This window comes from Perca flavescens, chromosome 19 (genome assembly GCF_004354835.1).
Source record: "Perca flavescens isolate YP-PL-M2 chromosome 19, PFLA_1.0, whole genome shotgun sequence".
Classification (NCBI taxonomy): Eukaryota; Metazoa; Chordata; class Actinopteri; order Perciformes; family Percidae; genus Perca; species Perca flavescens.
In genome coordinates this window covers 13,503,749-13,530,815 of record NC_041349.1, presented here as the reverse complement: position 1 = coordinate 13,530,815, position 27,067 = coordinate 13,503,749, and the positions used below count along the sequence as shown (strand labels likewise).

The 27,067-nt window shown below is 40.4% G+C and overlaps 2 protein-coding genes across 4 annotated transcripts; one reads left to right on the top strand and one right to left on the bottom strand.

Moving 5' to 3' along the window:
- Nucleotides 1-3,853: 3,853 nt before the first annotated feature.
- ccnb3 (cyclin B3) lies at nucleotides 3,854-13,319 on the bottom strand. 3 transcript variants are annotated; one of them, XM_028564177.1, is made up of 13 exons: nucleotides 13,109-13,319; nucleotides 12,749-12,884; nucleotides 12,427-12,510; nucleotides 10,427-10,483; nucleotides 8,165-8,277; nucleotides 7,895-8,060; nucleotides 7,700-7,798; nucleotides 7,480-7,572; nucleotides 7,070-7,207; nucleotides 6,774-6,929; nucleotides 6,357-6,506; nucleotides 4,683-4,813; nucleotides 3,854-4,566 (listed from the first exon to the last, which is right to left on the bottom strand). In XM_028564177.1, exons 2-13 carry the CDS (start codon nucleotides 12,830-12,832, stop codon nucleotides 4,497-4,499), a joined length of 1,341 nt encoding a protein of 446 aa, XP_028419978.1. In that variant the 5' UTR covers nucleotides 12,833-12,884; nucleotides 13,109-13,319; the 3' UTR covers nucleotides 3,854-4,496. The 3 variants fall into 3 exon arrangements, with proteins under 3 accessions (XP_028419978.1, XP_028419977.1, XP_028419979.1); XM_028564176.1 differs by having other exon boundaries at nucleotides 12,749-12,887; nucleotides 13,109-13,318; XM_028564178.1 differs by lacking the exon at nucleotides 10,427-10,483 and having other exon boundaries at nucleotides 12,749-12,887; nucleotides 13,109-13,317.
- Nucleotides 13,320-19,081: 5,762 nt separating this feature from the next.
- Nucleotides 19,082-24,315, top strand: si:dkey-171c9.3 (uncharacterized). The gene is made up of 2 exons (XM_028564358.1): nucleotides 19,082-19,124; nucleotides 23,186-24,315. Exon 2 carries the CDS (start codon nucleotides 23,192-23,194, stop codon nucleotides 24,050-24,052), a length of 861 nt encoding a protein of 286 aa, XP_028420159.1. The 5' UTR covers nucleotides 19,082-19,124; nucleotides 23,186-23,191; the 3' UTR covers nucleotides 24,053-24,315.
- The last annotated feature ends 2,752 nt before the right edge of the window (nucleotides 24,316-27,067 follow it).

Sequence of the window (27,067 nt, the reverse complement as noted above, 5' to 3'; positions counted from 1 at the left end):
CACACAACTCTCTCTGTATTTCTCACTACGGCTGTGTTCAGAAGATTGTGTCATCCGGTAACTTTCGCGCGCAGAACCTCGAGTGAAGATAATGACCTCTTCTAAAGAGTCCATCATGTTTTTTTAATCCTCGGTGTCCTCCTTGACTACAACTACGTGGAGGACGGGTGTGGGGTGGTGCGCGGTCACGGAAGGCTTGTATCATGTTGTCATTAGGCCTACTTCATGGGGGAGACAGAAACTACACTACACACTATAGGAGCTAGCTGTTTAACTTTTTCTTTTAATTACGTTTTTTTTAGACGGGACCAAAATAACTATTTTGAATCATGTTTGAACTGCTGTAGTGTATGTTGTGTTTTAATCACATGCTAATCAAGCACATTTTCAGAAACTAGAAGAATTTAGGTTTCAAAATGAAGCATCATACATCCATTTTAGCCTTGCAGTTCTTCTGTTATAAGCTTTTCCCTTTGGGAAAGGGAAATAGACGAAAATCAAGCTAAAAGAGGTGAATTTGAACAGGTTAATGTGTTTGTAGCATGATGTACGATGCTGATACAATATGCATAAGAAAGAAAAGGAATATCACACAAGTAACAACAAAATGAGAATCTAAACACAAAGTAGTGCAATTTAAGATAAGGCATAAAATATAACATACTAAAATAAAGTAATATCAATTAGACAGCAATGGCGAAATATAAACTGAGTAAACAGGAATGTATTAAATGTATATGCATGATGAGGGTAATATACACGTTTTATCACTTACTTAATCCACTTACAACAAACATGTTTGTCACTATTTTCTGACAGCCTGATATCAGTAGGCAAAACGTCATTTGAAGCTCAGAACAAATTGGACAAGTGGCTTGTGATTGTGGAACCAAGCTGTGATGCTGTGAGCTGAAGGAGACTTGATCCAGAGCCAGACAAACTCGTGACTCTGCATGCAGTTGGAAGTTAGAACAATAATGGTGTCTTATCTTCGCTTTGGGAACCGCTTAAAGCCTCAAAACTGCATTGCAGGGACTTGGAAAGACATTCAAGACTTTATGTGAGTGCGGATAAGTAATGGAAAATCCCCCTAACCAAACTTTCCCTTTATTCTACAGCTCAGTCGTCTTGAACGGCAGCTGCACCTCAGAAGTGAGAACTAAAGACTGAGAAGCTGCCAGCTCCTTCTGATTGTGCAACCCTAACAGACTGAGAGCCTGTTTCCCAGCCGACCACTGATCAATAGCTCATATGAAGTTCGGCAGCGCCAGTTTAGATGCGAATCTCCCCGAGCCGAATGGGCACTATCTCCACCTGCACACTTTAATAAGACTAACTTATTGGAATCTGTGGCTCAGAGGAACACACACACACACACACACACACAATGCAGCCAATATCAATCACTTTAATTGATCGAGTGAATAGCAGAGGAAGAATGGGCTCAGAAGTCTCCAGGGCAGACGCAGCAGTGTGTGTTTGGCAAGATGATGTCCACTGAGTAGCAATTGGCAGGGATACTTATACTATGTGTGTTTTTGTGTGTGTGTGTGTGTGTGTGTGTGTGTGTGTGTGTGTGTGTGTGTGTGTGTGTGTGTGTGTGTGTGTGTGCAAACACAAACTGTTTTGTACAAAATGTGAAGCTCTCTTCTTGCTGCTGTGTGTGTGTGTGAGTGTGTGAGAGAGAGAGAGAGAGAACAACAGCGGGGTTAAGAATCAGAGCTTTCATCAGGTCAATTTATTGAGCTGTACAAATCTCTGCAGCCCAGGAGCTAGCCAACCGCTACACTGGTGATAATCATCTGAGGTTTTTTTGGGGAGGAGCCTCAAGAGACAGTTTGACTACTGGCAGTAGTTTCTACTGTATGGGTTTGGCTACAAGCCCCAGACTGAAATTTAGTAGCAGTGTAAAAAAAACACTCCCAGATTAACCTCTTTATCTACTGTGCAGGCAGACAATGCAAACAATCTGCACTGGCATGTAACAGACAGAGAAAAGGCTTCCAAAAGGCCCAATGGAAAGCAAACATTCATTACAGCGCCGTGGAGCTGACCTCAGAATGCGTTGCCTATCTATCTGTACATTATGTTTGTGTATTGTTGATTTGGGTCCAAGCTGTAGTTAATATTTTACTTTTAGCAAGAAGTATAGAATTGAATGTTTCACACTTCACCCGGTGTTTTTACCCATCTCAAATGTGAATTGCCAAAGAGGACTGTCCCTTTAAATCCTTCAGAAGTACCACTGATGGCCCAATTTCAAGCAGGAGACAGCATTCAGCAATCACATTCATTTTACCCATTCCGTTGCAACTAAAGGGAAACTAATAAATGGATGTTATTGCACGGCTCTCCCTAAAATTTGCCTTTCAGCTAAAAGGCTATGGGAGCTTCAACAGAGGTGCTGAATATTTAGTTGCTAACCACAAGATATCAGGGCAAGGCAAGTTCATTTGTAAAGCACATTTCAGCTAGGCAATTCAGGGATTTTACTTAAAAAATAAACACATTGATGATAAATTTGCAGAAAATCCACTACAGGAATCAAGCACCTACAGTACATACACTATTTTCAAATTCGGGACCGACTGACCTTTAGAGATGATTTATCTATCCATATTATTTATCTTAATGTAGTTAAAGGTCCCATGACATGGTGCTCTTTGGATGCTTTTATGTACACCTTAGTGGTCCCTTAATACTGTATCTGAAGTCTCTTTCCTGAAATTCAGCCTTGGTGCAGAACAACAGCCACTAGAGCCAGTCCCACAATGAGCTTTCCTTAGGATGTGCCATTTCTGTGTCTGTAGCTATTGAGGAGGAGAGAGGAGGGGCAAGGTGGAGGGTGGGGATGTGGTCTTGACCAACTGCCACTTTGCTCATTTGAAAGCCATGATGTCTCTCTCATGGGCGGCCCAAATTCCCTGTGCGGCCAAAGCAGAGAAAAGGGGAGGTAACCTTGCTCCTTATGACCTCATAAGGAGAAGATTCCAGATCGGTCCATCTGAGCTTTCATTTTCTCAAAGGCAGAGTAGGATACCCAGGGCTCAGTTTACACCAATCACCATTTCTAGCCACTGGGGGACCATAGGCAGGCTGGGGGGAACTCATATTAATGTTAAAAAACCTCAAAGTGAAAACTTCATGCCATGGGACCTTTAAGATCAAAGTGTGAGCATGAGTAGGCATATTTGACAAAATTCTTAACTCAATGCCCACTTATTTTATATTACACTACAAATCTAGAAAGTGGTCCTTGAGTTAACAATTTTATGTCCAACTACTGTGTCAAAGACTGACCCTTCAAAACAGACCTTGCCAACAGCAAGACGTGGTTATATTATGGCACTCTTTCCCAAAATGGGTTACCAATCGGCAGAGTAAAATGCATAACAATGCTATATGTGAATTCCTTTTCCTAATTAAAATACAAAAGTGTTGTTTTTTGCTACACTGGTCTGTTCAGCTCAGATGCTATGTACGGGGGCTGTTAACACCCCCCCCCCCCTCCCCCTTCTCTACCAGGATTCTCTTGAGCTTGAGGGTCTCGAGCTGAATGTTTGGGAGCCCCTGTATTAGGTAATAGAATCAACAGTAGTCCAACATGGCTTCAGTATAATAATCTAATGAGTTTCAAGAGAAACTGATCTGATGATTTGATCAATTTGGGCTCGGGGAAGCAGCAGCACCATGCAGAGAAGAGTCTGAGTCTGGAGGACCGTGGTGCATTACTGCCCTCTAGTGGCCGAACAACACAACCACATCCTGCACATATCCAGTTAGAGAGATGCTACTACATCAAGACATTAAAATAGAATACAAATTCCTATTATCCAAATGATTTACAGCCATGTTATCAAACATAAAAAAAGAGAAACGTCTTTATTTTAAGAGTACGCATGACAGCTATTTAAAAATAGCACAGCATCATTCGGTCGTCTTTTATACAAATAATTAGCATAATGATATTAACATGATAAACACTGTACAACGTATGGAAATACACACATGCACACCTGCTAACTTCAACAATTTATAAAAAATTATAAAAAAATGTGAGGGCCGGTGCATAATTCATCAGTAAAAAGTAAGCAATTTACTAATTTCACTTCCCCATCATCGTAAAATGATGGGGAGACGGAGATTACAAATTACTAATGAATTTTCTCTGGTTTTTCCTCTCATCAAAATGTTATGAAATGAATGCCAAACAGTGTACCCAAATGAAACACTAAAATGCCATTATTAAAAACCTTAACATAATAAACTGGCAGAACTTAACAACACATGCCCACATTAAAACTCTTTTCCATCACAAACTGGAATTAAAGATTTATTTCCAATATTACATAAAAGACTGGCTAGACTACATGTATAAATATTAAACATATTAACACATTATATACAGGTTTGAGGGAATTCTTTTTTTTTTTCTTTTAAGTATTCTCACTCAATTTATACTGGCAAGATTCTTTTGGGGGGGAGGGGGCGACATCTCACTGAGATAACGCCTTGTCCAAAATGTCAACGTTGACCAATGGCAAGGAAGCAACTTCAAAAAACACTCTGAAAGATAAAAGAATTGATTAATATTCCATTTAAAAATATTTAGCTGCTTGTGCATTTCATCAACATTAACCACTTCATTATAAATGGGTTGGGTTTTCAGTCTTCAAACTTACTTGTGCGAGTATTTGCTCCTGACGGCTCGTAGTTTATCGTCTGGAGGAGCTAAAAGCATCTCGTAGAGTTTTCGGACAACAGGTGCCAAGTCTGACGTCTGATAGCCCGAGTGGAACTGCAGGATGGGACGCTGCAGCACAAGGGAGACATTTGTATACAGAAATGTTGAATAGTTAAAAGCTAGAGCCCAACTGAGATCGATACAAATATTTGGCGATTTAAAAATCCGATAGATAAATAAATAGATAGATAGATAGATAGATAAACTTGTCACAGAGAGAATAGAGGAAGATCAAAATATATTAAAGTTCTGATAAATAAAATGTATAGAAATACAAACTTAACATATGAAACTTAAGTCCTTTGAACAAAAACACAATAACAAAAAAAATTAAAGAGGTGTTGCCAACAGGGACGTTGTAGAGCGCCCTCTGGTGGACAAACTATGCAACGCCAACACTCAGAACATGGTTGAAGGGTGTTTCGTCCGTTTTTATTCTATTTTTTAAATATTCATTTATCAGCCATTATAAATGCAGATACCGATAGTTTGAAAAATGCCATCGGCCCGCCGATATATCGGTCGGGCGCTATTAAAGGTCCCATGGCATGAAAATTTCACTTTGAGGTTTTTTAACATTAATATGAGTTCCCCCAGCCTGCCTAGGGTCCCCCAGTGGCTAGAAATGGTGATAGGTGTAAACCGAGCCCTGGGTATCCTGCTCTGCCTTTGAGAAAAGGAAAGCTCAGATGAGTAGTTTTGGAATCTGCTTGTTATGAGGTCATAAGGGGAAAGGTTACCTCCCCTTTCTCTGCTTTGCCCACCCAGAGAATTTGGCCCACCCATGAGAGAGAGACATCATGGCTTTCAAACGAGAAAAGTGGCAGTTGGTCAAGGCTACACCCCCACCCTCCACCTTGCCCCCCCCTCTCTCCTCCTCAATAGCTTCAGACACAGAAATGGCACATCCTAAGGAAAGCTCATTGTGGGACTGGCTCTAGTGGCTGTTGTTCTGCACCAAGGCTGAATTTCAGGAAAGAGACTTCAGATACAGTATTAGGGGACCACTTAGGTCTATATAAAAGCATCCAAAGAGCACCATGTCATGGGACCTTTAAAACTACAAAAACATAAAATCACAAATCCATCGCTCGGCTTTCATTACTCAGTCTCTGTCTTTTTCAATATAACATAAACATGATCATTTCTAAACTGGGAGCCGATTCTGGAATCAACCCAGGGACAAAGTGAAATTACTCGCTGCCCCTTGCAATTACTGCTGCAATGATAACTCACGTTTACATAGAAAAACTATTTGCATTTAAATTGATGGAGGAGGATTGTTCTCTCTAGACAGAGCTGCAGTTCGTTCTCGTCATGCAGGACTAAAAATTCATCCAGGTCAAAAGCTGTTGCAACTTAACCGTTGGACAAGCGCAAGGAACTATTTCACTTACACTGAGTCACAGGATCGACGGCTACATCCACACGACGACGTTTTCATTTTAAAATAAAAAAAAATCATCTCCGTCTTTACGAGCCTTTTGGCACGGTTTTAGAACTACTCCCAACAATACCAAATCAACTTCCGCAGAAAACATCTTGACAGGGAGCTACAAAGCGGAGGCCAAGACAAAGCAACAGTGTAAACAAGTGTTGACGGAGAGCCTACCCATCCTCCCAGGTCTTTGGTGACGAGCGCCATCAGCAGGCAGGCTGAGGCGAGCAGCGAGCCTCTCTCGGACACCAGCTCCATCTCCATGAGACTCATCTCGCAGTAGTACCGGGCCAGGGTCAGCGTGTCCATGCCGGCGTTCACACACTGCAGAGACAGCACAACAAACGCTCAGGCGAGGGATGACGGACACGGGCAGACGCCAAGAGATCGTGAAGAGCAAGAAGGGCTCGCTGTGGCTTTAAAAGAGGCGCGGTTAGGTTTTAGCAAGAACCAAAAGGGCAATCAAGTAAACTGTCCACACACACACACACACACACACACACACACACACACACACACACACACACACACACACACACACACACACACACACACACACACACACACACACACACACACACACACACACACCTTGGCATAGCGTCTGAGGAACCGATAGGGGATGGGGATGTTGATGTCGAAGGACAGCGCCTGCAGGATGCTGGCCTCCATGGAGATGATCTCCTCCCTCTTGTACGCATCGTCGCAAATATAAAGAAAGTCGTCGACACAAGGTGGACTGCGCTCCTGCAGGGCCGACAAAAATAAGACATGAAACAGGTGTGTGTGTGTGTGTGTGTGGGGGTAAAATCTGCGTAAAAGCGCGTTTGTCAGTAGTTAATGTGCTCTAACTTATCGTATCTGAATTGCATGCTGTGCATTTTTACCTCAAACTTGGAGGCAATGAGCATGGCGGTGGAGCCGACGAGCTGCAGCAGCTCCCTGTGGACCGGAGTCTTGGAGAGGTAGTGGTCTGCCATCTTTACGGCAAGGTACAGGGTCTCGTGGTACAGCTCAAAGTTCTCCTAAACGAGCACATAAACAGAATCCAGTCAACGTGCTGTAAAACTGGAGAAGCATTACGGCATTAACTGTAGCGGGCACGTCAGCAACACAGAGACACAACTTTGTATTGCTGAAATTTAGTTTCAGTTTAGCAGATTATTGTTTATACGTTCCTCAAAATGTAGGTTTGTTTGAACCCCTTAGTTTAAATTGGCAATGATTTTACAAATGGGATTACCCCACTCATTTTACACCCTTGAAATATCTCTAACAGGCTAGCGGGAAAACTCGCCTGCACTTCCACCAGCCAGTCGATCAAGATTGCCCTCATCTCTGGGTTGAGGCTGGGCTGCTGGGGCATGTAGTTACAGAGGACAAACTTCTCCTGCACAAGAAAAAACCGGAAGAGAGACGAGATTAAAAAAAGAAAGATGACCTTTAAGATGACTAAAACAGGCTTTTGTGTCCAAAATCCTTCTGGAATTTGGTAATAGTGTTTTGGTTTGGCTCACCTCTCTCTGTTTGAGGTAGTCAAAGATTTCCTTTGCGTACTCCGGACACATGTAACAGTCCTCCGAGTTCTCAGAGTCGATGTCAAACTCCTCTGGGATCTGCAAGCGTGAGGAGAATATGAGTAAAGAGGAGGAAACAACAAACCTTTCTACAACATTTGTACAGGTCAGAAGCTCCTCTTGAATTCCCCTTACTGGTTGTTTCTGAAGGTGTGCTGGCACTTCCCGGGCAGCAGGGGGCGCAGCAGCAACCAGCTCTTCTACTGGAGCCGCTACAGCCTTCTGCACCTCTTCATTCCCCTCCTCTGAATCAGTCTTTTCTTTCTCATTGGGCGAGCCGTCTGAGCTCACCGACAAAGACCTGCAGAGGGAGAGCGGCTGCAAATTAAGGAGAGGACTACCGGAGAAAGAGCAGGAATTGAAAATCGAGGCAAAGTAAACAGACGACAACAATGGCTGCATTACTTTGTCAGGTTGGCATGATTCTTCGCAGACACTGAAGGGGCGCTTGTTTTCTTCACCTGCTTCTTGCCCGCTTCCTTCTTCCTCCCTGGAAGGCTGATCTGAACCTTATGAGCCTGTGAACACAGTCAAAGTGGGATTAGGATTTTTGAACCAGCCCCTTGTTCATTCATTTTGTATTGCCCATTAAAAACCCTTGGTAGTTTACAGTGAGTGGTGATAAGCTGGCGATGTTTTAACAACAAAAAAAATCTTAAATTTACTAATTATCATTTATATAAGTGATGATATTTAAGATCAGTGCCAGAAGTCTTTTGGGAAAACCGCCATAAAGTACAAAACTGACTCGTGTCTAAGAGCTGCAAAATCCCAATTTGAGTAAACGCATGGCCAACTCTCACCGCCCTGTTCACCTCAGTTGCCAAAACTGCTGCTGTGAAGCCAACTAGGTGGCAAACAAACACAGTGCCCGTTTCACACCCAGGTGAGGTAGCAGTGTGCATCAATTCACACAACAGTGGAGAACCCAGCTACACCTTCACACCACAACCCAGGGACGCAGTGTGTCACTCACACAAACACTACAGTGTGTGTCATTAATGTCAGTCAATGATTAAAATACAGTTTAATTAAATTTCTCACTTCCTCAGTGCTATTTTCGTGTATACATTAGGGCTGCACAACATTTTTTTAAATCGTCAATACAATATCAACTGCCGCAATAAACACATCTTGAAGAGGCTTCATCATACTATCAGAGATTTTTTTAGTTAGTTAAAAGAAAATATCAGTAAAAAACTGCACTTTAAAATTTAAAAATCTTTTTTTTTTATAAAAAGGTGGTGCCTTTCATATTCAATTCAATGTTCAATTTGTTCAATGAAAAGAAACGTGGACATGACTTCCTTTCATTTGTTTTAAATTCAACAAGCAATTTGTTGCTTTTAGCAGAATATGGAAAGCAGCCCAACGTTAGAACCGAGTACACATTATCTGAAATAAATGTATGGAAAGTAACATTGTTATTGGGATATTCAACAAGTTAATCTGCCGACACATGTCCTGTACGCACTGCCTGAAAACGCACTTTTTTGAAACCTGGTCCCAGGGCGGAAAAAATTCGCAAACTGCTCCCATTTGGCTTCGTTTGCATACGTTTGTATCAATGATGTCATCGCCACACCCCTTGACCTTTTTTACACCCTCTCTTACCCGCAGCTACCGACACATACGACTGCGGTGAAGCTAAGCGAGCATATCCCATCTCCATGGTCAAACCAGCTCACTTCATCTAAATACTTTCTCTGCTCCCTGACACGTCCCTCTGCTCTGCCGGTCCTGGATTCTAAACAAGATGTATTGCTAACGTTACGTAGCTAACGTTAAACATCGCTAAAGTAGTTGACTACTCCAGCAGCGACGTAACGTTAACGTTAGCTGCTATGGTTATCTGTTTATAAAGTGGAAGTAGACAACTTATCAACTAGCTAGCTAATCTGCTTATCAACTCCTTGAAAGGATTATAGTTTATATAGAACTTTTACCACGGCTTATTGTAGAAAGGCTACTGCAAAAAAAACGTGTAGGTTATCAGAAAGACATTGGTTCATTGAGGTTTGTTTGACTGCCAATGTTAGCTAGCCATCGGACTGCAATCATGTCCGATGGCAGACAGAATTGCTAAATAAAAAGCAATCCAACAGCACATTAGACAATGTAAACAAAGACTTTTCTTGCAGAGGCCTTCATAAAATGAGCAGTGGTGAAAGTTATTATAGTCCACGGATGTATTAAGAGAATGTTATGTTATGATGGGAAGTGGAAGTGACTATGCTCTTCTTCTCTGTTTTTGGGTGAATTTCTGTAGCAAAAACAGCACCGCCTATAGGCCTGGCATATGAAGTAGCGTGTTGAGTCATTTACAAATGAATTTGTTTGGACGCAACTATTCTTGAAAACGAATCCAGGGAAGACGGTTGAAAAAAAGATTGTTTTGGTGGACGTGGCCTTAGTGGTCCCCTAATACTGTATCTGAAGTCTCTTTCCCAAAATTCAGCCTTGGTGCAAAATTACAGCCACTAGAGCCAGTCCCACAATGAGCTTTCCACTGCAAATTTCCACATACAGTATTTGAAATTCCATGCAGCACACTGCATACATTAGACACACTGGTATTCCTGATGTGTTAAATGTAGACCCTGGTTTGACACCGTGCTTCTCGCCCTGCCCCACATAGTGAGCACCACCAAAGTGTTGGAGACGTACTGTCCTGAAGCTGCCATCGCTGTTGGGCCGACACTCAGACAGACACTGACCGACAGCCTGTCGTCAACAGGGGCGAGCAGTTAAAACACAAACACACACGGCGGGAGATCATCCATAACTCATTCAGCTTTCAGACAGCAGCAGGTGAAATATGGCCTGTCATTCTCACTCCCAGATCTTGATAAATCAAACCTGGGGAGGTTTATGCGGAGGGCACATTTGTCAGAATTAGATTCTACAGAACTCTGCACCATGCTGGTGGATCTGAAAGATACATTTTTATTTCAAGTACTTACCAGGTCCTCTGTCTAACAGTCAAAACCTGTAGTGACACAGGACTGCAACATATTTTCCTTCCAGCTACTTACTTTTTGAGCCAAAGACCATGTCTGAAATATGACAAATATTTGCTGGTAAAATTGCTTTTAAAGCTATAGTGCGTAGTTTCTGTCGCCCCCATGAGGAATTCTAAGTAATGACAACACTGTTGCATCCACATTACACAAGCCTTCCGTAATTGCGCACGTGCCCCCACACTAGTTAGTAGTGCTAGTAGCCAAGGAGGAAATGGAAGATTAAAAAATAAAAAAATAAAAAAAATAACATGGGACTCTTCAGAAGAGGTCATTATCTTCACTCAAGTTTCTGCACGCGAAAGTCACCAGATGACACCATTTTCTAAACATAGCCATACTGCGGAATACAGAGAGTAGTGTGGAGCTGATAGTCTTAAATTAGCTTTGGATCAACTAATTTGGCAACAGCTTGAATGTAACAGCAGTTAATTAATATTAAAAAAGTTACGCACTAAAGCTTTAAAACACCATGTGTATCATTATCAAAGCACATGCAGTATTTTAGCATTTAAAAAAAAAAAAAAAAAAAAAAAAAACACTTGGGTGAAACTAAGTTCATAATCACAACACCTAACAAATGTTGTTAACCAAAGCACCCTTTCTACCCATGCACCATAAATGTACACATCTTCCAGCAATTTTACTTGACAGTGTCACGATCACGAGTCAAATTTTCTGTGCATCGCCGTGGCTTTGGTACAAACAAATGCAACAGTGTCTCCCCACTGATGCACGGTGGTGTTACACAACGATGCAATCAGAGGAGACACAAAGTTAAGGTGATGGTCTTTAGAGCCAGCTGTTGAATAGCTCTACTCAAACTAACCCAAAACCACAATCAATATGAAAACATTGAAGTCATCAAAAGTCCTAAAAATAAAAGAGTAGCCAGGAAGCAAATTTTATGATCTTTTTTGTCCTTCCTAAGCCACACTTTGTGTAACTAGGCTCAGTGATAATTCAGACCAAAACAAACACGTTTTATATAAAACATTACCACTTAGAAAACATTATCATAAAGTCAGAGAACATGGCGCTATAATAATCATGCAGGGAGGGATATTATTACTATCAGCTCATACTGACAATATGATCATAGATGTAACCATTTCACTTCTACTCACCAGGTTGGTTTAAGGTAATAAGAAATATTTTTTTCCCCACTGTAGACAAAGTGTCTCCAACCTAGTGCTAGGCAATACGTCAATATAACGATATGAGATATTATAGGAGAGATACAGTCTTAAGATTTTGGATTTCGTAATATCATAACAAGACATAAGTGTTTTCCTGGTTTTATAGGCTGCATTACAGTAAAGTGATGTCATTTTCTTAACTTTCCAGACTGTTCTTGCAGTTCTATTATTTCCCCTTTACCCACTTGGTCATTATATCCACATTACTGATGATTATTTTTCAAAAATCTCATTGTGTAAATATTTTGTGAAAGCACCAATTGTCAACCCTACATATCGTTAGAGGTATTTGGTCAAAAATATCGTGAAATTTGATTCCCTCCCATTTCGCCCAGCCCTACAACAACCTTGCTGCCAACTGCTTCACCCAATACGTTTTTAAGCGTTGACCCTGAATATGGATGCTGTTCACTCTACCAAAACCACAAACCTCTAGGACAAGACTCACATTAGTGATGTCGATAAAAGCAGTCCTCTTCTTTGGGGCACCATGAGGAGGGGAGGAGGACCTCTTCACCTGTGGACCTTCCTCCTGCAACATAACAGGAGAACACACTTATCACATGTATGCACAGATTGCAAAAATAAAATACGTTGTTTGCATTTCACCACAAGTCTCGTTAACTTAAGGTTTACGTCAATCCTCTTACACGTTGACCTCTGGGCGCCAGGCAACTTAAAGGAGCAGCGGCTGCTCGGTCTGCTTTGTTTACAGCCTCTCCTCTGCAACCAAGCTGGTTATTCAAACGACCATGGAGTGCATCGTTTACCTGGTTCTCACTCGTTGTTGCATTAAGCTTGGGTATCTTGCTCCCAGCGGCGAGTGCTGGCTTCTTTCCCCTAGTGAAGGGCATGGCTGGCTCCTTTATCCTCCGCAAACAAGCTTTGCAGCGGCTGCACTTTGATCTGCTAATGTTAAACACAAAGAAATGGCGGGTCGGTTTTAAAAAACGTCCTGTGGCTTCAAGGCTTACGTTAACAGCGTTAGCTAGATACAGATAAAATAAAAATAGAGAAACGTTAAGTTAGCTAAAGAGCGTTTGCATCATTGTGTCAGCGAGGTGGGGTTTCCACACGTGAACCGGTTCTGCATTCAAACTATAAAGCTAGAATGTATTATTTTGTCTTACCGTGTTTTACAATTCCTACGCGTTTGATTCGGTCGCTTAGTTTAGGAACGAGAAACGCCTGCAGTGCATTTAATTGTTGTAAATAGTCCAGGTTTGTTGTGTTGGTTCTTAGACTAGAGCTCAGCTCAAACAAAAGTGCTTCAGCTGCGGATCCAAATCTACTGCGCTTCATTCTCATTGGCTGAGATTTGAGCCGGGTGGACCAATCAGGAACTCGCTACGAATGCCGTTGCCAGCAGGCGTTGGTTTCATAATAACGGCTCCGCCCGCTCCGCCCGGTGCAAATATTAATTATGAAAACAGTAGCGTTAAAAATAACTGATTACATAAGATAACGTTATTATGTTATAGTGTTGTTTTGTTATTTAATTAAGAAAGTCAAGAAAAATCTAAACTAATTTAAGGTGTTTTAACACCCGCCCACCTCGATCCAACGAACCCTGGAGGAGGAGCATGTAGAATTTTCAAACAGCCTAACAACCAATAGCAGTTTAAACGGTAGGGATTTTTTAATGATGTTTTCCTCACTACCGGCACCGACCGAGATGTACATAATGCACATGATTAAACACAAACACGTTCTTTTCATTCATACTCTATATTTATATGCGTGCTTACATGTTTTTCTAACTTTATTAGACCATTTATGCATATTTCAATTCACTATACATCACAAACTGTATACAGTCCCACTGCAATATAAATTTTTCTATGCTTGAAGTAATGTCTATCTTATTTTAAATTATGTACAAAAAAACTATAAGATCTGCAGATTGTGCACATACAGGCTGCATTTCTGTCAAAATATTAATGTGATCAATATAGACCCACACCATATTTTAGTTAGTAGTAGCCTAAAGAAGTATAATATAAGTAAAAGAGTGTGTGTGTGTGTGTGTGTGTGTGTGTGTGTGTCAAATTGACCTTGAGTTATTTGTCAAAGCAATTTTTTACAAGATGACTTGATTTTACTTGACTGCATTGCTGTTACTATGATTTTTATGTAACTTGTTTATGACATTTGTTAATTTGCTATTATGTTTTTTTCCTGCGTTCACAACTCTCACAATGCAGAATTTCAATACATTCATACCCAATTTGTAATTTCAAGTAAAAAGTCCACAAGGCGTCGTCCCATTTTTACGGGGTCATCCCTATGTTCCCAGGGTCCTATGTTCCCCCGCTCGGATAACATAGGACCCTTCTTTAGAAAAAAGGTCCTATATTCCCCGTTTTTCTAAAAAGGGTCCTATGTTCCCCGCAATTTATCAATCTGGGTCCTAGGGTTACAGTGGTTATTATACATAGGCCTATTTGCCATGGAATGGTCAGGGGGGGGTTAGGGGTAGGGTTACATAGGCCTACATAGGCCTATTTGCCATGGAATTTGGCAGTAATGGTGGAAAAAGTAATAGACCGGGGAACATAGGACCCTTTTTTAGAAAAAGGGTCCTATGTTCCCCAGTCTCATACAAAGAGGGGAACATAGGACCTGGGGAACATAGGACCCGGGGAACATAAACATGCTCCCATTTTAACATGTCATTTAGCTTTAAACCAGCACTGATGGTTTGACAATAACGGTTTTCCTTAAAATAATATGAATGTGGTATAAAGCGCTCGCAAAAATGCAGAATACAGCAAGTCAGAGGGTGCGTTTCTCTCTTAAATTGTGTAGTTGTTTTTTATTTGCTTGTGTAATGCAGGTCTGGCATGTAATGATTTCCCTTTAGGCAGCCACACAAGACTGAACTGACCCTTAGAATCTATTTAAAGGTCCAATATGTAATATTTGTACTGTAATAAATCCAAAAATGACACCAATACCTCATCAGATATTAAGGAAACATGTTAAACTGAAATACTATCTTTTCTGACAACAATGCTAATGTCAGTATTTTTTCTTTTCGAAATTTACATTCCGTGACGGAATTTATGTTTATGTTTTGATCTGTGTGTTTGACTGGCCCAGTTTGACAGCCAGGCCGGGGGCCTGTTTCACAAAAGCACAATATCTAAATCCAGGATAACTGATAAAGCGAGGCTTGACCTAGTCTAATCTGTGAATCCTGGCTTGGTGCGTTTCACGAAGGCCAAGCCAGGCTGAGGAGGAGAGACTAGGTTGAACCAGGCTGAACTAATTCAGATAGATGCGCGTCCACGGATTTCCTCAAAAGACTGCGAGGTCGAGCACAGATTTACTGATGCCAAAATGGAGAATACGCATTGTACATAGGCTACTTTATACAGAGTGAGCAGCAGCTTCTTGTGGAAGTATGATGACGTGAAACACATTATTTGAATAAAAAGAAAATAACACGGCCGCTGTACTGAAACAGCGAGAGAAAGCTTAGCAGACGATTGCAGACCGACTGAATGCGTAAGCAGACTAAACATATACATTAACTGACCACTGCTCTGAATGGAAACCGTCATACTCCTACCATTCAATGATTAGGCTAATAATCATTTGCACAAATTAACAATTGTACGCTTTGCCTTAAAAGTAAGCAGAAGATAATGTTACTCAGGAAATTTACCATGAAGATCCATTTTCTATAACGCTAGAATATGAAGCGTAAATATCTCTTTCACTCTGTTCCTCCCTCTCTCTCACTGGCTAAAATATTAATTTCCTAAGTCATATTAACTTCCACTACTCGCTTTTAATGCAAAGTGTACAGGTGTTCGTTTTTGCAATTGACAAGTGACACATTGAATGGTTTCATTTAAGAGCAGTAGTTCATAAATGTATATTTTTATATATATGCCTTGCTCCCTGGTATATATGAACATAGAAAATAAAGACACTGAAGAAATTGAACTGTAAAATCTAGAAACTATAAAGATAATAAAGTGATAAATTCCATGCACACTATAAACATGAATGGAACAGAGTATATTCATCAGTTATTTCCCCCCAGGCAAAATATAAGGTCAAAAACCATTAAGGTGTCCTCTCCCTGTTGTTACATGAACGTACAGTAGCCTACATCACTAGATAGTTACTGATCCAGTGAACTAAGTCTATAATTTGGGAGGATTGTACAGTTAGGATATGTTCTTAAAATTGTACAATCCTCCCAAATTATAGTCCCAGTTTACTGGACAACATAAATTGTGTGCTAAGAATGCCAAATACAATGCACATGGAAGCAGAACAAACATGATCCTTATTGTTAAAGAATAAAAAAAGAAATGATACACTAAAATAATTTAAGGTGCATTGGGAAACTATAGAAATGTACAGCATTGTATGTATTGCCCTTAGTAACAGACTTCATTTAAAACTCATTTGAAATTTTATCAGCCTTTTCTAATTATCTCAACAACTGCCATAATATATTCATCAAACTTCTTACAACAATATGAACAGCAGTCTTCATACAGCAATATAACAGTAACAATGACAAATTTATAATTATAAAAAAAAATAATGGTCACAACTTTAAATAATAACAGTACTTAAATGAACAGCAATATGCACCTGTTGTATTTTAATCCAGGCTAATAACAAAAGGGTAAAACCACTGCTGAGTGAACAGAAAAGGTTACAGGATTAAATAAATCCTGGCTGTTAGCCTGGTCAGGACCAGGCTAGCTGCACAGAATAAATCTCCATGGTGATTTATGCGCCTCCGCTTTTGTGAAACCGAATCAAGGCTTAATTCATCCAGGATAACCGGAAAATCCCGGCTTAATCCCTTATCTTGGTTTTGTGAAACAGGCCCCGGGTTGCCAGATATACCTGTAAAAACGTAAACCCAGCGCGCTACAGCTGTAACGTTAGTACAGCCATGAAAGCAGCAAACAAACGAACAGGATCAACGGAGATAGATTCTACATGACATAAAAAAAAGAAAACAGCATGTTTCTAACAGTTGCGTGACCAGATCCGTAACAACCCCCTGGTAAATATTGGAGATGTATTTGAAAGATGGAGACAGCTTAGATCCCAAAAGGACGCAGAGTTGGCTTATTTTCTCCTGAACAGGTAAGCATTAGCTTCAGGCTAATTTATCACAGCTACTAGGGATGGGCATTTTTTGTCATTTCAACATTTGTGTACTCACATTGAATTATATAGCTAGAGTAAACGAGTTGGTTACTCGCAAAAACAATTGAGACATAGCCAGTAAAGTGATGCCGACTGGTCCTGGCTAACGCCGCCATGCTAACCCTGCTAACTGTTAACGTTACCGGGAGGACCAGGCAAGCAGCCCATGGCTGTTTACAGCGTGTAGCCTCTTTAGCGGCTGGAGCCGACAATGGTGAGTTATTTTAAACCATGAGAGGGGGGCTGTAAATCGGAAAGAGAGGACTGTGAGTTTGCAGTGTGTTTAGCGATTGTTGCCGTAATTCTAAGCCAATGAAGTGTGTTCCGTCGGCAAGGTAGTGGTATTTTTAGCGTTTCGTATTGTAATTCTAAGCCGAGGAAGTGTGCCTGACTGGCGTGTGGAGAGGACGGTGAGGTTGTTGTGTTTTTAGCAGTTCTTACTGTAATTTTAAGTCGAAAAAAGCTCCGCGTGAGCACTGGCTTTTATGACTGTCAATATAGCCAGCATCTACCGTTAGCTCCTCCGCTGTGCTGTGGAGTAATGTCTGGCTATGTGAGACTAGCATCTACCGTTAGCTACTCCGCTGTGCTGTGGAGTAACGTCTGGCTATGTGAGAAAAGCGTCTAGCAACATTGTTGTGAATGCTGCGGTCTCAGCCTGGCAACCTCCGTGAACTTCGAGTCTGGGCAGGAGGGCGGGGGAGACGACTCTCCAGTATTTTGGATTGGTAGTGCAATAACTATTTTAACTGCTAGCTGTTGAGCAATGAGCTCACTGACACACAGATTGTATTTCCTGAATTGGAGCAGAAACAGCACACAGAGGGCCTAGGGGGCCGAACAACCCAGAGTTACTGCAGCAACAGTTGGATAATAAGAGGTTCATAGCACATTTGTGCACCCAGAGGGCATGTTCGGTATCCAGCTGCCAGAAGTTTGGAAGATTGATCTCTGTCTGAATAATGGGGATAGAGGCCTAACGTGTCTTGTTAAGAGAACGAAATACATCGTAGATTGATTAATTTTAATCCTCTACCAACCAGAAGAGCACTATTAATGCCAAATGTCAATTCTGAATACGCCCTTCAAATGTACTATCAAGTCTCATTAAACTCCAAAATGGACAAACACCCCTTGGTTATTGTTTCACTTCCAGCACAAAACGAACAGGCTCAACAAAAAGTCCTATGGCCCAGAAACATTCACTCTTAATAACTCATCTTCAAGGCCTGCAGTTCACGAGTTGCAATGTGGCGTCTAATGAAGTCTACAGAGAGAAATCATCTCATAGCACTGCTTTATTTCATCTCCCCTCCCTGATGTCCTCATCCAACACAAAAATGCTTTCACATGAGTGCAGTTCATGTCCAGATTGCTTACGTCTCCATCAGAGCTGCAAGGGAAAAGTTGTATTATTATTTAGTTGAAGCTGCTAAGAAATCTGCATTGGCCGGGGTTTGGACACTAAATGAAGGGTGTCATGGACATAATGCGTCACAGAAAATTACACACACATGATCAGTTTCTGGTATTGTCTGGCTGTTGTGCAACAAACTGCAGTAAAATCACAAAAGTAACAAAATGTTTTACCTTATCCGCATCATCTCCTCCTCGGCCATTTATCTCTATCCTCTTCTTCTTCCTCTCGTGAACCATCTTTTTATCATTTTGACCTCAAGAACAAAAAAATTATAATTTAAGGCATTGTTATAAACCCAATGCAGGATTACTTAATGTGTATGCATTTGTCATTTGTTTGTGTTGTCAATGAGGTAGACTGCTGCAAATAATATCACACACAAACACTACTTCTCTCTCAACAAACAAACACACACACACACACACACACACACACAGGAAGTGGGTGAAACTTGTTAACTCATCCGTCAAATCATTTCCTTGTAAACTCATTTGCACCAGAGACATCAAACTGCGAACCATCGCCCCCGTTACCAACTGGTAAGTTGGTTTACAAACAGTCTATAAGCCGCCTGATGTTTCCTGTATCTTGTTTTCTCATTTTGTAGTTCATTTACGTAACTTTTGGCTTCATCCATCCTCTTAAAATGCCTTCTGCCTCTCGCCAGGTATCACAGTAAATCCACAGTTGCCTTTTTCAGCTGCCATACTTCATAAATCTCAAAGTTTTATAAGGTGAAGCAAGTCTATTTCCCTCTTTTTGGTCATCGAGAATTAAAATTTGTATCTATTTTGTAGAGCTTATTTTGTAGTGCTTAATCTCTGGTCTTATCTGTCTAGTTTTTCTTGAGCTAACAAAGGTTCAATTGAAATATTTAAAACAAAAGATGATACACTGTGAAGATATTTTCAGGAATTAATCAGCAAAAATGAATTCTAAAACCCCCAAAGACTTCCCTTGAAGAAGGCTATCTCTATTTCATTATTATTAAATCCTGTTTTAAAACAAGGTCAACTGAGGCATTGCATTTACAACAATATTTTGCAAGGCACCGAATGGCCTTTGGACTGGTAATTGTGAGCATGTAGAAACTTTGGATAGAAGAGAGTTTAGGTGTATAAGTACCATCATAACCAACATACTTTGTTTACACAGGGTTGTGTAACACAAATTAAAGTAGCATCCTCATCTCATAAACAATAGTTTGTCTCCCAGAGTCCAAGTCAGACTGCCAAGAGAAAACATTCTTTGTTTTAGCTGTAATTTGTTTCACATCTGTTCTTCATTCTCAATCTTGTCCTTCTCTCTGAGCTCTGTCCATATTCATCACAGGCTGTGATCCACTAAGTGAGTAATAGCAGGATAATACTGTGACACATCATTTGAAGTTCTTAACACGCACACCAAGAGATTACAATGGTTTGGTAAAGTTACCACTGGTGTCGCTCAGAGCGTTATTCGCATTAGCTGCATAAAGAAGGAGCTTATAGAGGAAAGAGAAAGTATGTGTGCTTTTGGAAAAGACAGTTACCATATACAGTATGTTCAGAAAACTGCTTGAACTGGATTTGAGTAACATTTTTGGAAAATTTACATCAAACAAATCAATTGATTCATGAGCAGATTCATCAAAGTCTTTCTAAAGTAGGACTAGTAGTAATACAGTAGTTGTAGTAGAACCAAAGAAGAAAATGAAGAAGTTGTTAAGGGTATTAAGTTCAGTTTCACATCTGTCTCATCAGAAAACTTAAAATGCAACCTAAACAGCAACGGTGCTATAAGGTTGCGTTAGCTAGGTAAGGTTAAAAAGAGGGAAAATACATATTTTCAGTAGTTTTAAACATATTTGATGACATTAACACGTTTGTCCACTAGCTAGACAAAGTTTCACAACTTGAGCAACCTTTAGGACAAAAGGGTCAACAATAGAAATGTTGTTAGCAAGTGCTAACGTCTATTACAATAGCCATTTTCTGCTAATGCTACAGCTAGCTAGCTAAATGTTAAAGTGAAAAAATGTACAATGCAATAAATAAAACTATGTTACTTTACTACAACCTAATTATCTCCAACATGTAAATAAATATTTTTGGAAAACACGCCTACTTTCTTGTATCTGAATCTGAAAAGATTTCTGAAATGAAAACCAAGGACATTTCCAGTCCGGTGGTCAATATAGCAATAAAATATCCATTGTTCCATATGCATTTTGTTTCCTATTAAATAAAAAAAGAGGGATAATTCCAGTTTCAGTGTGTAGAACGCAGAGCAGCAGCTACGCGTGGCTCAAAGATGATGTAGTATTAAGAGCGACAATGGTAGTAAGTAGTATGAAAGCCCGATATTCTGCATAGGGTGGCTAAACCCAACTGTTGCTTTCTACTTTTCCTAAACTCAACTGTCCCGTTCTTCTTTACCTAAACCCAACTGTCCCGTTCTTCTTTTCCTAAACCCAACTGTCTCGTTCTACTTTCCCTAAACCCAACTGTCTCGTTCTACTTTTCCTAAACCCAACTGTCCCGTTCTTCTTTACCTAAACCCAACTGTCCCGTTCTTCAATACCTCATGTCTGTACAGCCAAGAAATAGTCTGCCACATAATCCCCCTAAAACCACATCTGGTCGTTTTTACTCTTTAGTTTTTGTGCGACTTAAATAAACACAATATAACGTGTTAAAAAGAGAGTTTTAGAGGTGCTAGTTTTTTAGGGCTAGCTGTTTCCCCTGGTTTCCATTCTTTGTGCTAAGCTAACTGGTGCACTCTGAGCTATTGAGCATTCGGATATAAGAGCGGTATCGATCTTCTGATAGATAGATCTTCACTTAGCATTAAAGCGAATAAGTGTGTTTCCTAAAATGTTAACTATTAACCTTTAAACTAACTAATTTGGAAAACTTTCAAAAATCACAGCGCAAAATAGTCAGTCAAGGCTTTATTCAGAAGAATAAAAAACAGTAGTAAAAGAAAGAAAAACATATAACAGCTTGATGAATCAATGCCCTCAAGAGCAATGATAGTTTAAGTTTCATATTAATAACTGTTTGCACTAACACACTTGTAGGGTCAGTGTTTCACTGGATGGGAGTACCAACACTCCTGTTGGCTAAATCAACTTTAGTGAAACAAAACCTTTCCCAACAGTTGTGCGTCTGTCCAAAGCATTTTTTTTCTGCATTGCGTTGAAATGGATACAGATGTTTTCAGAGATGAACAACAGAACACATTTCCTGTAACATTTGCTTTGCTCCATTTCTGTTTTCTCAACTGGAAGATACAATTATCCAACACAACTCTATCTCCATTAACTAAAGATGCCGATACAAACGGAGTTTAGAAAAAATGTCAGGTTCCTGCTTTGGACGGCAGCCCTTCCTGCTTGTCACATCCTGGCTGGCTGACAGCTCATATGTTGACAGGCTGTGGTGGAGGCCTCAATCTTACTTTCCATCTGAGGCTTGAGAAGGGGACTTTTTGTTCTGTCTGGGCCTGTGTTTTCTTCCTCTATTTCTACACCAGTCTGGATTACTTTCTCTTTTGCTGTTTCTTATATTCGTAGTTTATCACTCTTTCAATTTGCAGCTTATCAATTTCTTCTCTCGCTGAGACAGGTGAGGAATGTAGGAATATTTGTAGAACAGAGACTAAAAGAAAAATGCTGCACCATTTAGGGCAAAGATATGTCCTCCCTGGCTTTAACTGAACACGTTGGCAAGCAATATTCTTTTTTTTATATTGTGTTTATTGGCTTTCAGAACACATAAGTTTTACAGATCAGTACAATGCAAATAACCATTCCCCCACCTTGTTTAAGGTGGAAAAACAAGAAAGACAAAAAAATTATAATAATGAAAAAAAAAATATCACAAAATAGATGGATATACACATACATACATGTGCATACATTAATAAATAAATTATAATCAATGAATAAAATAAAATGAAAAATAATAAAAATAATAGTTGCTTACCAGTTCAATATGACAGGATTAATTGATGCAGTGTAAAATAAATAAATTAATAAATAAATATCTGAATAAACTTATAATGACAATGAATAGGGACTAATAGAGGAGATTTAAAACTTAGATTTAGCATAGACTATGAAGGGACGCCATATTTTCTCAAATTTAAAGGCAGAGCCTCGCAGTATTAATCTTAATTTTTCCAGTTTCAAGTGCTGCATTACATCTCTTAACCAGACAATATAACAGGGAGGCTGTTGATTTTTCCAGTTAAGGAGAACCAATCTTTGTGCTAATAACATTATAAAGGCTGCCACTGTACCGTTAGCTCCCCTGAGAGGACTTCCATCTCCAAAGACACCAAATATACCAATTAAAGGATCTGGATCTATCGTCTTTCCGACAACATCAGATAAAGTCTGGAAAATAGACCTCCAATAATTGTGTATTTTAGGACAAAGCCAGAACATATTGGCAAGCAATATTCTAATAGAAAAACAAAATAGAACTATTACCATCTTTGGACTCTGTTCTGGGCTTGTGCCTTGTACTGGCCTTCACCATAATCTTGTAAAGAGGATCCAGGAAAGGCAATATTTCCTTCACTTTTACTAAGATTATTGCTTTTGTCCTCACAGGATCTGATGCAAGCAGCGAGTGCAGATCCAAGGGTGTCAGAGCCCACTCCAGAAGGCCTCAAGAGAAGCCACCTAAACATTGGGGTTCTTGAGGAGTTTGCCCAAAATATGGCCGAGAACATAATCCAGTCATTTATAAGCCAAATGGAAATGGTGGCGCCTGAGGTGGACTGCCGGGCGTCCAGATTTTATCAGAACCAGGAGACGTTAGCTGAAGAGTTAGCCTCAGCAGTGGTTGACGTTGCTCTGAGGGAAGTGTGTGGAGGTCACAACGTCGAGGATCACGACGGTTCCCAGAGTACAAAATCAGCTTTTATAAATGAATCTGACAGCGAAAGATCCACAGATATGGATCCAGGCAAAGAAATCCAGACATCCAAAGACACCCAGCCCTGTTACCCACCGCTGTCCCAGTCAGGGCTCCCCGTCATGGGATCCCTTGACTACCCCGACGCCCCTCCAACCACGCCTCTCCTCCCTGAGCTTGAGAGGAGCAGACACAGTTTCGCAAGGAAGCTAAAAGGAGGCTTGGCGAAGGTTTTCCTGCCTTCACCTCCTCCGCCAACCCCAAAGGACAAAGAGGACGACATGGACGGAGCTGTCAACGACTCCCAGGTGGAGTTAATGGAGCATCTGATGCACTCGCTGTCCACAGATGATATGGCAAGAGACTCTTTTGAAGTAGGACCTCACCATGGAGCCAAGCTGGAGGCTTTTGCGGAGGCTCTTTCATGTGACATTATTGGCTGGGTCTTGAGTGATAAAAACAGAGAGCCGATAGCTGATAGCGATCTTCACCTACTCGCCCACCAACTGGCTGAAACCATCATCTCCTCCTCCCTTGATGAAGCTAAAATGCTTGTCTAGTATTGGTATCTTAATGTGGTTAATGGGATCATATTTGTGATTGCTGGCATGTAGACAGACACACACACACACACACACACACACACACACACACACACACGCACGCACACACGCACACAGATATCCACCCACATGTTACCTCCAGGCTGACTGCCACTGCATTTTTGTTATGGTTTACTGCAATAATATTGTTCCATAATGGTCTGAAGTAGATTTTCTTGACAGTGTATTGCTCAATAAAGTTCAGTTCAAGCTCATCCAGATGAAGTGTTAATGTTTATTGCAACTGACCATTAATCCAACAAAAAGATGTTTGACTCAAAGTGAAAAACAAAATCTGGCACTTGAAATGATGTCGATCTTGGAAGCTGTGTATTTTAGATTCTGGATGATGAACCTAAGGTAATAGTCTTAGGCCAAGATGGAGGAAAAGTGCATTGGCAGGAAAACTAATGGTTCTAAAAGAAATTGTGACTGAGATTCAACTGCAATAAACATAAATGTCCTGTAGATGGCATCACAGGAGCAATGCTCCTGAGTAGCTTCAGCATGTGCATGAGGTCAGTGAGGTGGAATTAAATCCATTAGTCCATAGTTTTCCATTTGGGAAACCACAAGTTATTTTTCTATAAAAAAGGCATGTCAAATTGTTGAGGCTTTATTTGGCTTTGTACATTGTTAATAACTTGATTTGTTTGTCTTGAAGTTTTTGGTTTTTTTAAGATGTTTTTTTAGGGGGGCATTTCTGCCTGGATAGGACAGCTCAGACATGAAAGGGGATAGAGAGGGGGAAGACTATACCTCTACATATGTGTGCCTGCTACCAACTGAGCTAACTGGCCACTCAATTTAGTTTTTAAATGATGAATGAGAATAAATACTTTTTTTTTGAATATTACAAATGTAATTGCACTCGTCTTTTCACTCATGGACTGAAACCTAATGCCCTTTACTTATTTTTTAACTTTTTTGAACGCAAATCTGGCAAAGGATGAAATTGCATCGTCAATGTCTGATGAGTTTGTATCCCACCACAAGTAAATAGTGCCCTACTTTACTTGTGTCCTACTTTACTTGTTTATAATCAAGTAAAATCCTGGAAGTTATTTGGTTATTGACTATAAAACTTTATATGATTATATGATTCAGTGAATCATTCATCCCCTGGACTGAACTGAATAATGGCATTTGAGAAGTCTGGCTCAAATTAAACAAATTTTCATACTCACTTACTCACTTAAGTCCGATCCGAGAGAAAAGGGAGCCACAGTGCTTAAATTAAACAGTGATGTGATCCTGCAGAAGAATAAAAGAAAACCCTTGTTTTTCTTTCCAAAGGTTTCTTCTTTTATTAAACTAGTACAGTGCCCGTTGAAAATGTGCCTGTTTGGAAAGGGCCGATTGCTTGGCCTGTGGTATTGCTGCTTGTAAAATTCTTCAAAACCAAATTGTACTCCAAAATTATTTACAGAAGGACCCCAAACCACTTAATATGCAACTCCACTGCAGCCTACTACTGACTTACAGTGTAGGCTACGTCTACATCAGAGGAAGACATTGTACTTCTATATTAACCTGACAGAGAATGTTGCAGATTCAGAATGTAATCACAAAATATCACAATGAAAATGTGGATGCAGTGTGCTACCCACCTGGCCCGTTATGAGAGCTAATCAGCGTCTGTCTGCGTTAATCAATCACCAGAACCGGACAGTTTGTGTGTGTGTGTGTGTGTAGGCAGAGAGAGAGAGAGAGAGAGAGAGAGAGAGAGAGAGAGAGAGAGAGAGAGAGAGAGAGAGAGAGAGAGAGAGAGAGATGTCTCGTGTCATATGTAGGCATGGCAAACTCAATTCCTTTTAAGGATTCAGGTTATTCTGAGTCACTCACTAAACTGAACCGGGTTGTGCGAGTCCCTTGAGTTAGTATTACTAAATCGCCAAGGAAACTCAGTCCTAGTCATGGGAAAGAAAGCATTTTGAGCCGGACTGTATTGTCTTAACTTAGTGTAGCCTAAGCAGTATATAGGCTTTTAATGTAGACATGGAAACAGGAATGGAGAAATGCCCGCAGTGAATAAATTAGAATTATTTTTTTAAATCGATCGACCTAATTTTGATATGCTACATCTACTGCATACACCAAACCTATAACCTATAAGCATGTTATTTCCCAAGTGAAAGAATGGCTTTTGTTGTGGATTTGCTCGAGGAGAGACTTCACTCGCTCCACAGATCCACTCATGACAACGTAGCCGGCTGATTGGCGCGACTGACTGACTGGAGGACTCAAGAGCTCATGACTCATGAGTCCCATGCTCTGGGAGCTTGCAATGTTTCCGGGCTCTGCGGGAAGTTCCTAATCTGGAACTGTGTCTGCTCACTCAGTCACTTGAGTTGACTTGTGGAGTTGTGGTTGCCTACAAAATTGTAAGTTATAAAGCTTTTGGCAGCTAAGATGGCTAGGACTAGTAGTAGCTAATGCTGCAAGAGGTTTGTGTGTGGCGTTGTGATCATTTTAGATTGAATTGTAGTAGTAGGACTCAACTGATCTGAGTTAATGATACTAGAGACTCGTGACTCATGGGTTGATTTAAAGACACGGGTGAAAGATCTGAATGAGTCATGACTCAAACAGGTTTAGTCGTATGATCATTTACGAATTTAACACTTAAGCAGAGGTGTGGTTTTCCATACAGGTTTAGTGGCTTGTTATAAATAATAATGTTATTAGTGTTGTAAGTTAGAAGTAGACTTAATTACCTTAATGAGTTTGATGAAAACTGCTGTCTGCCCGGTTCAGCTCTGAGATTTTCTTGCATTGCACAGCGCTGTGAAGGAATAATCTCAGAGACTACGTTATGTTCTGCCTCTGTTTAGAAGTGAATGTAGGTTTGAGCTCACAGCAACTTAATACTACATAGTGTCTGGTTTTTCTCCAGCAATCATGTAGCTAACGTTGGAAGCAGTGCAATAATCATGCTGTCTAATCAGCATCTTGATATGCCACACCTGTGAG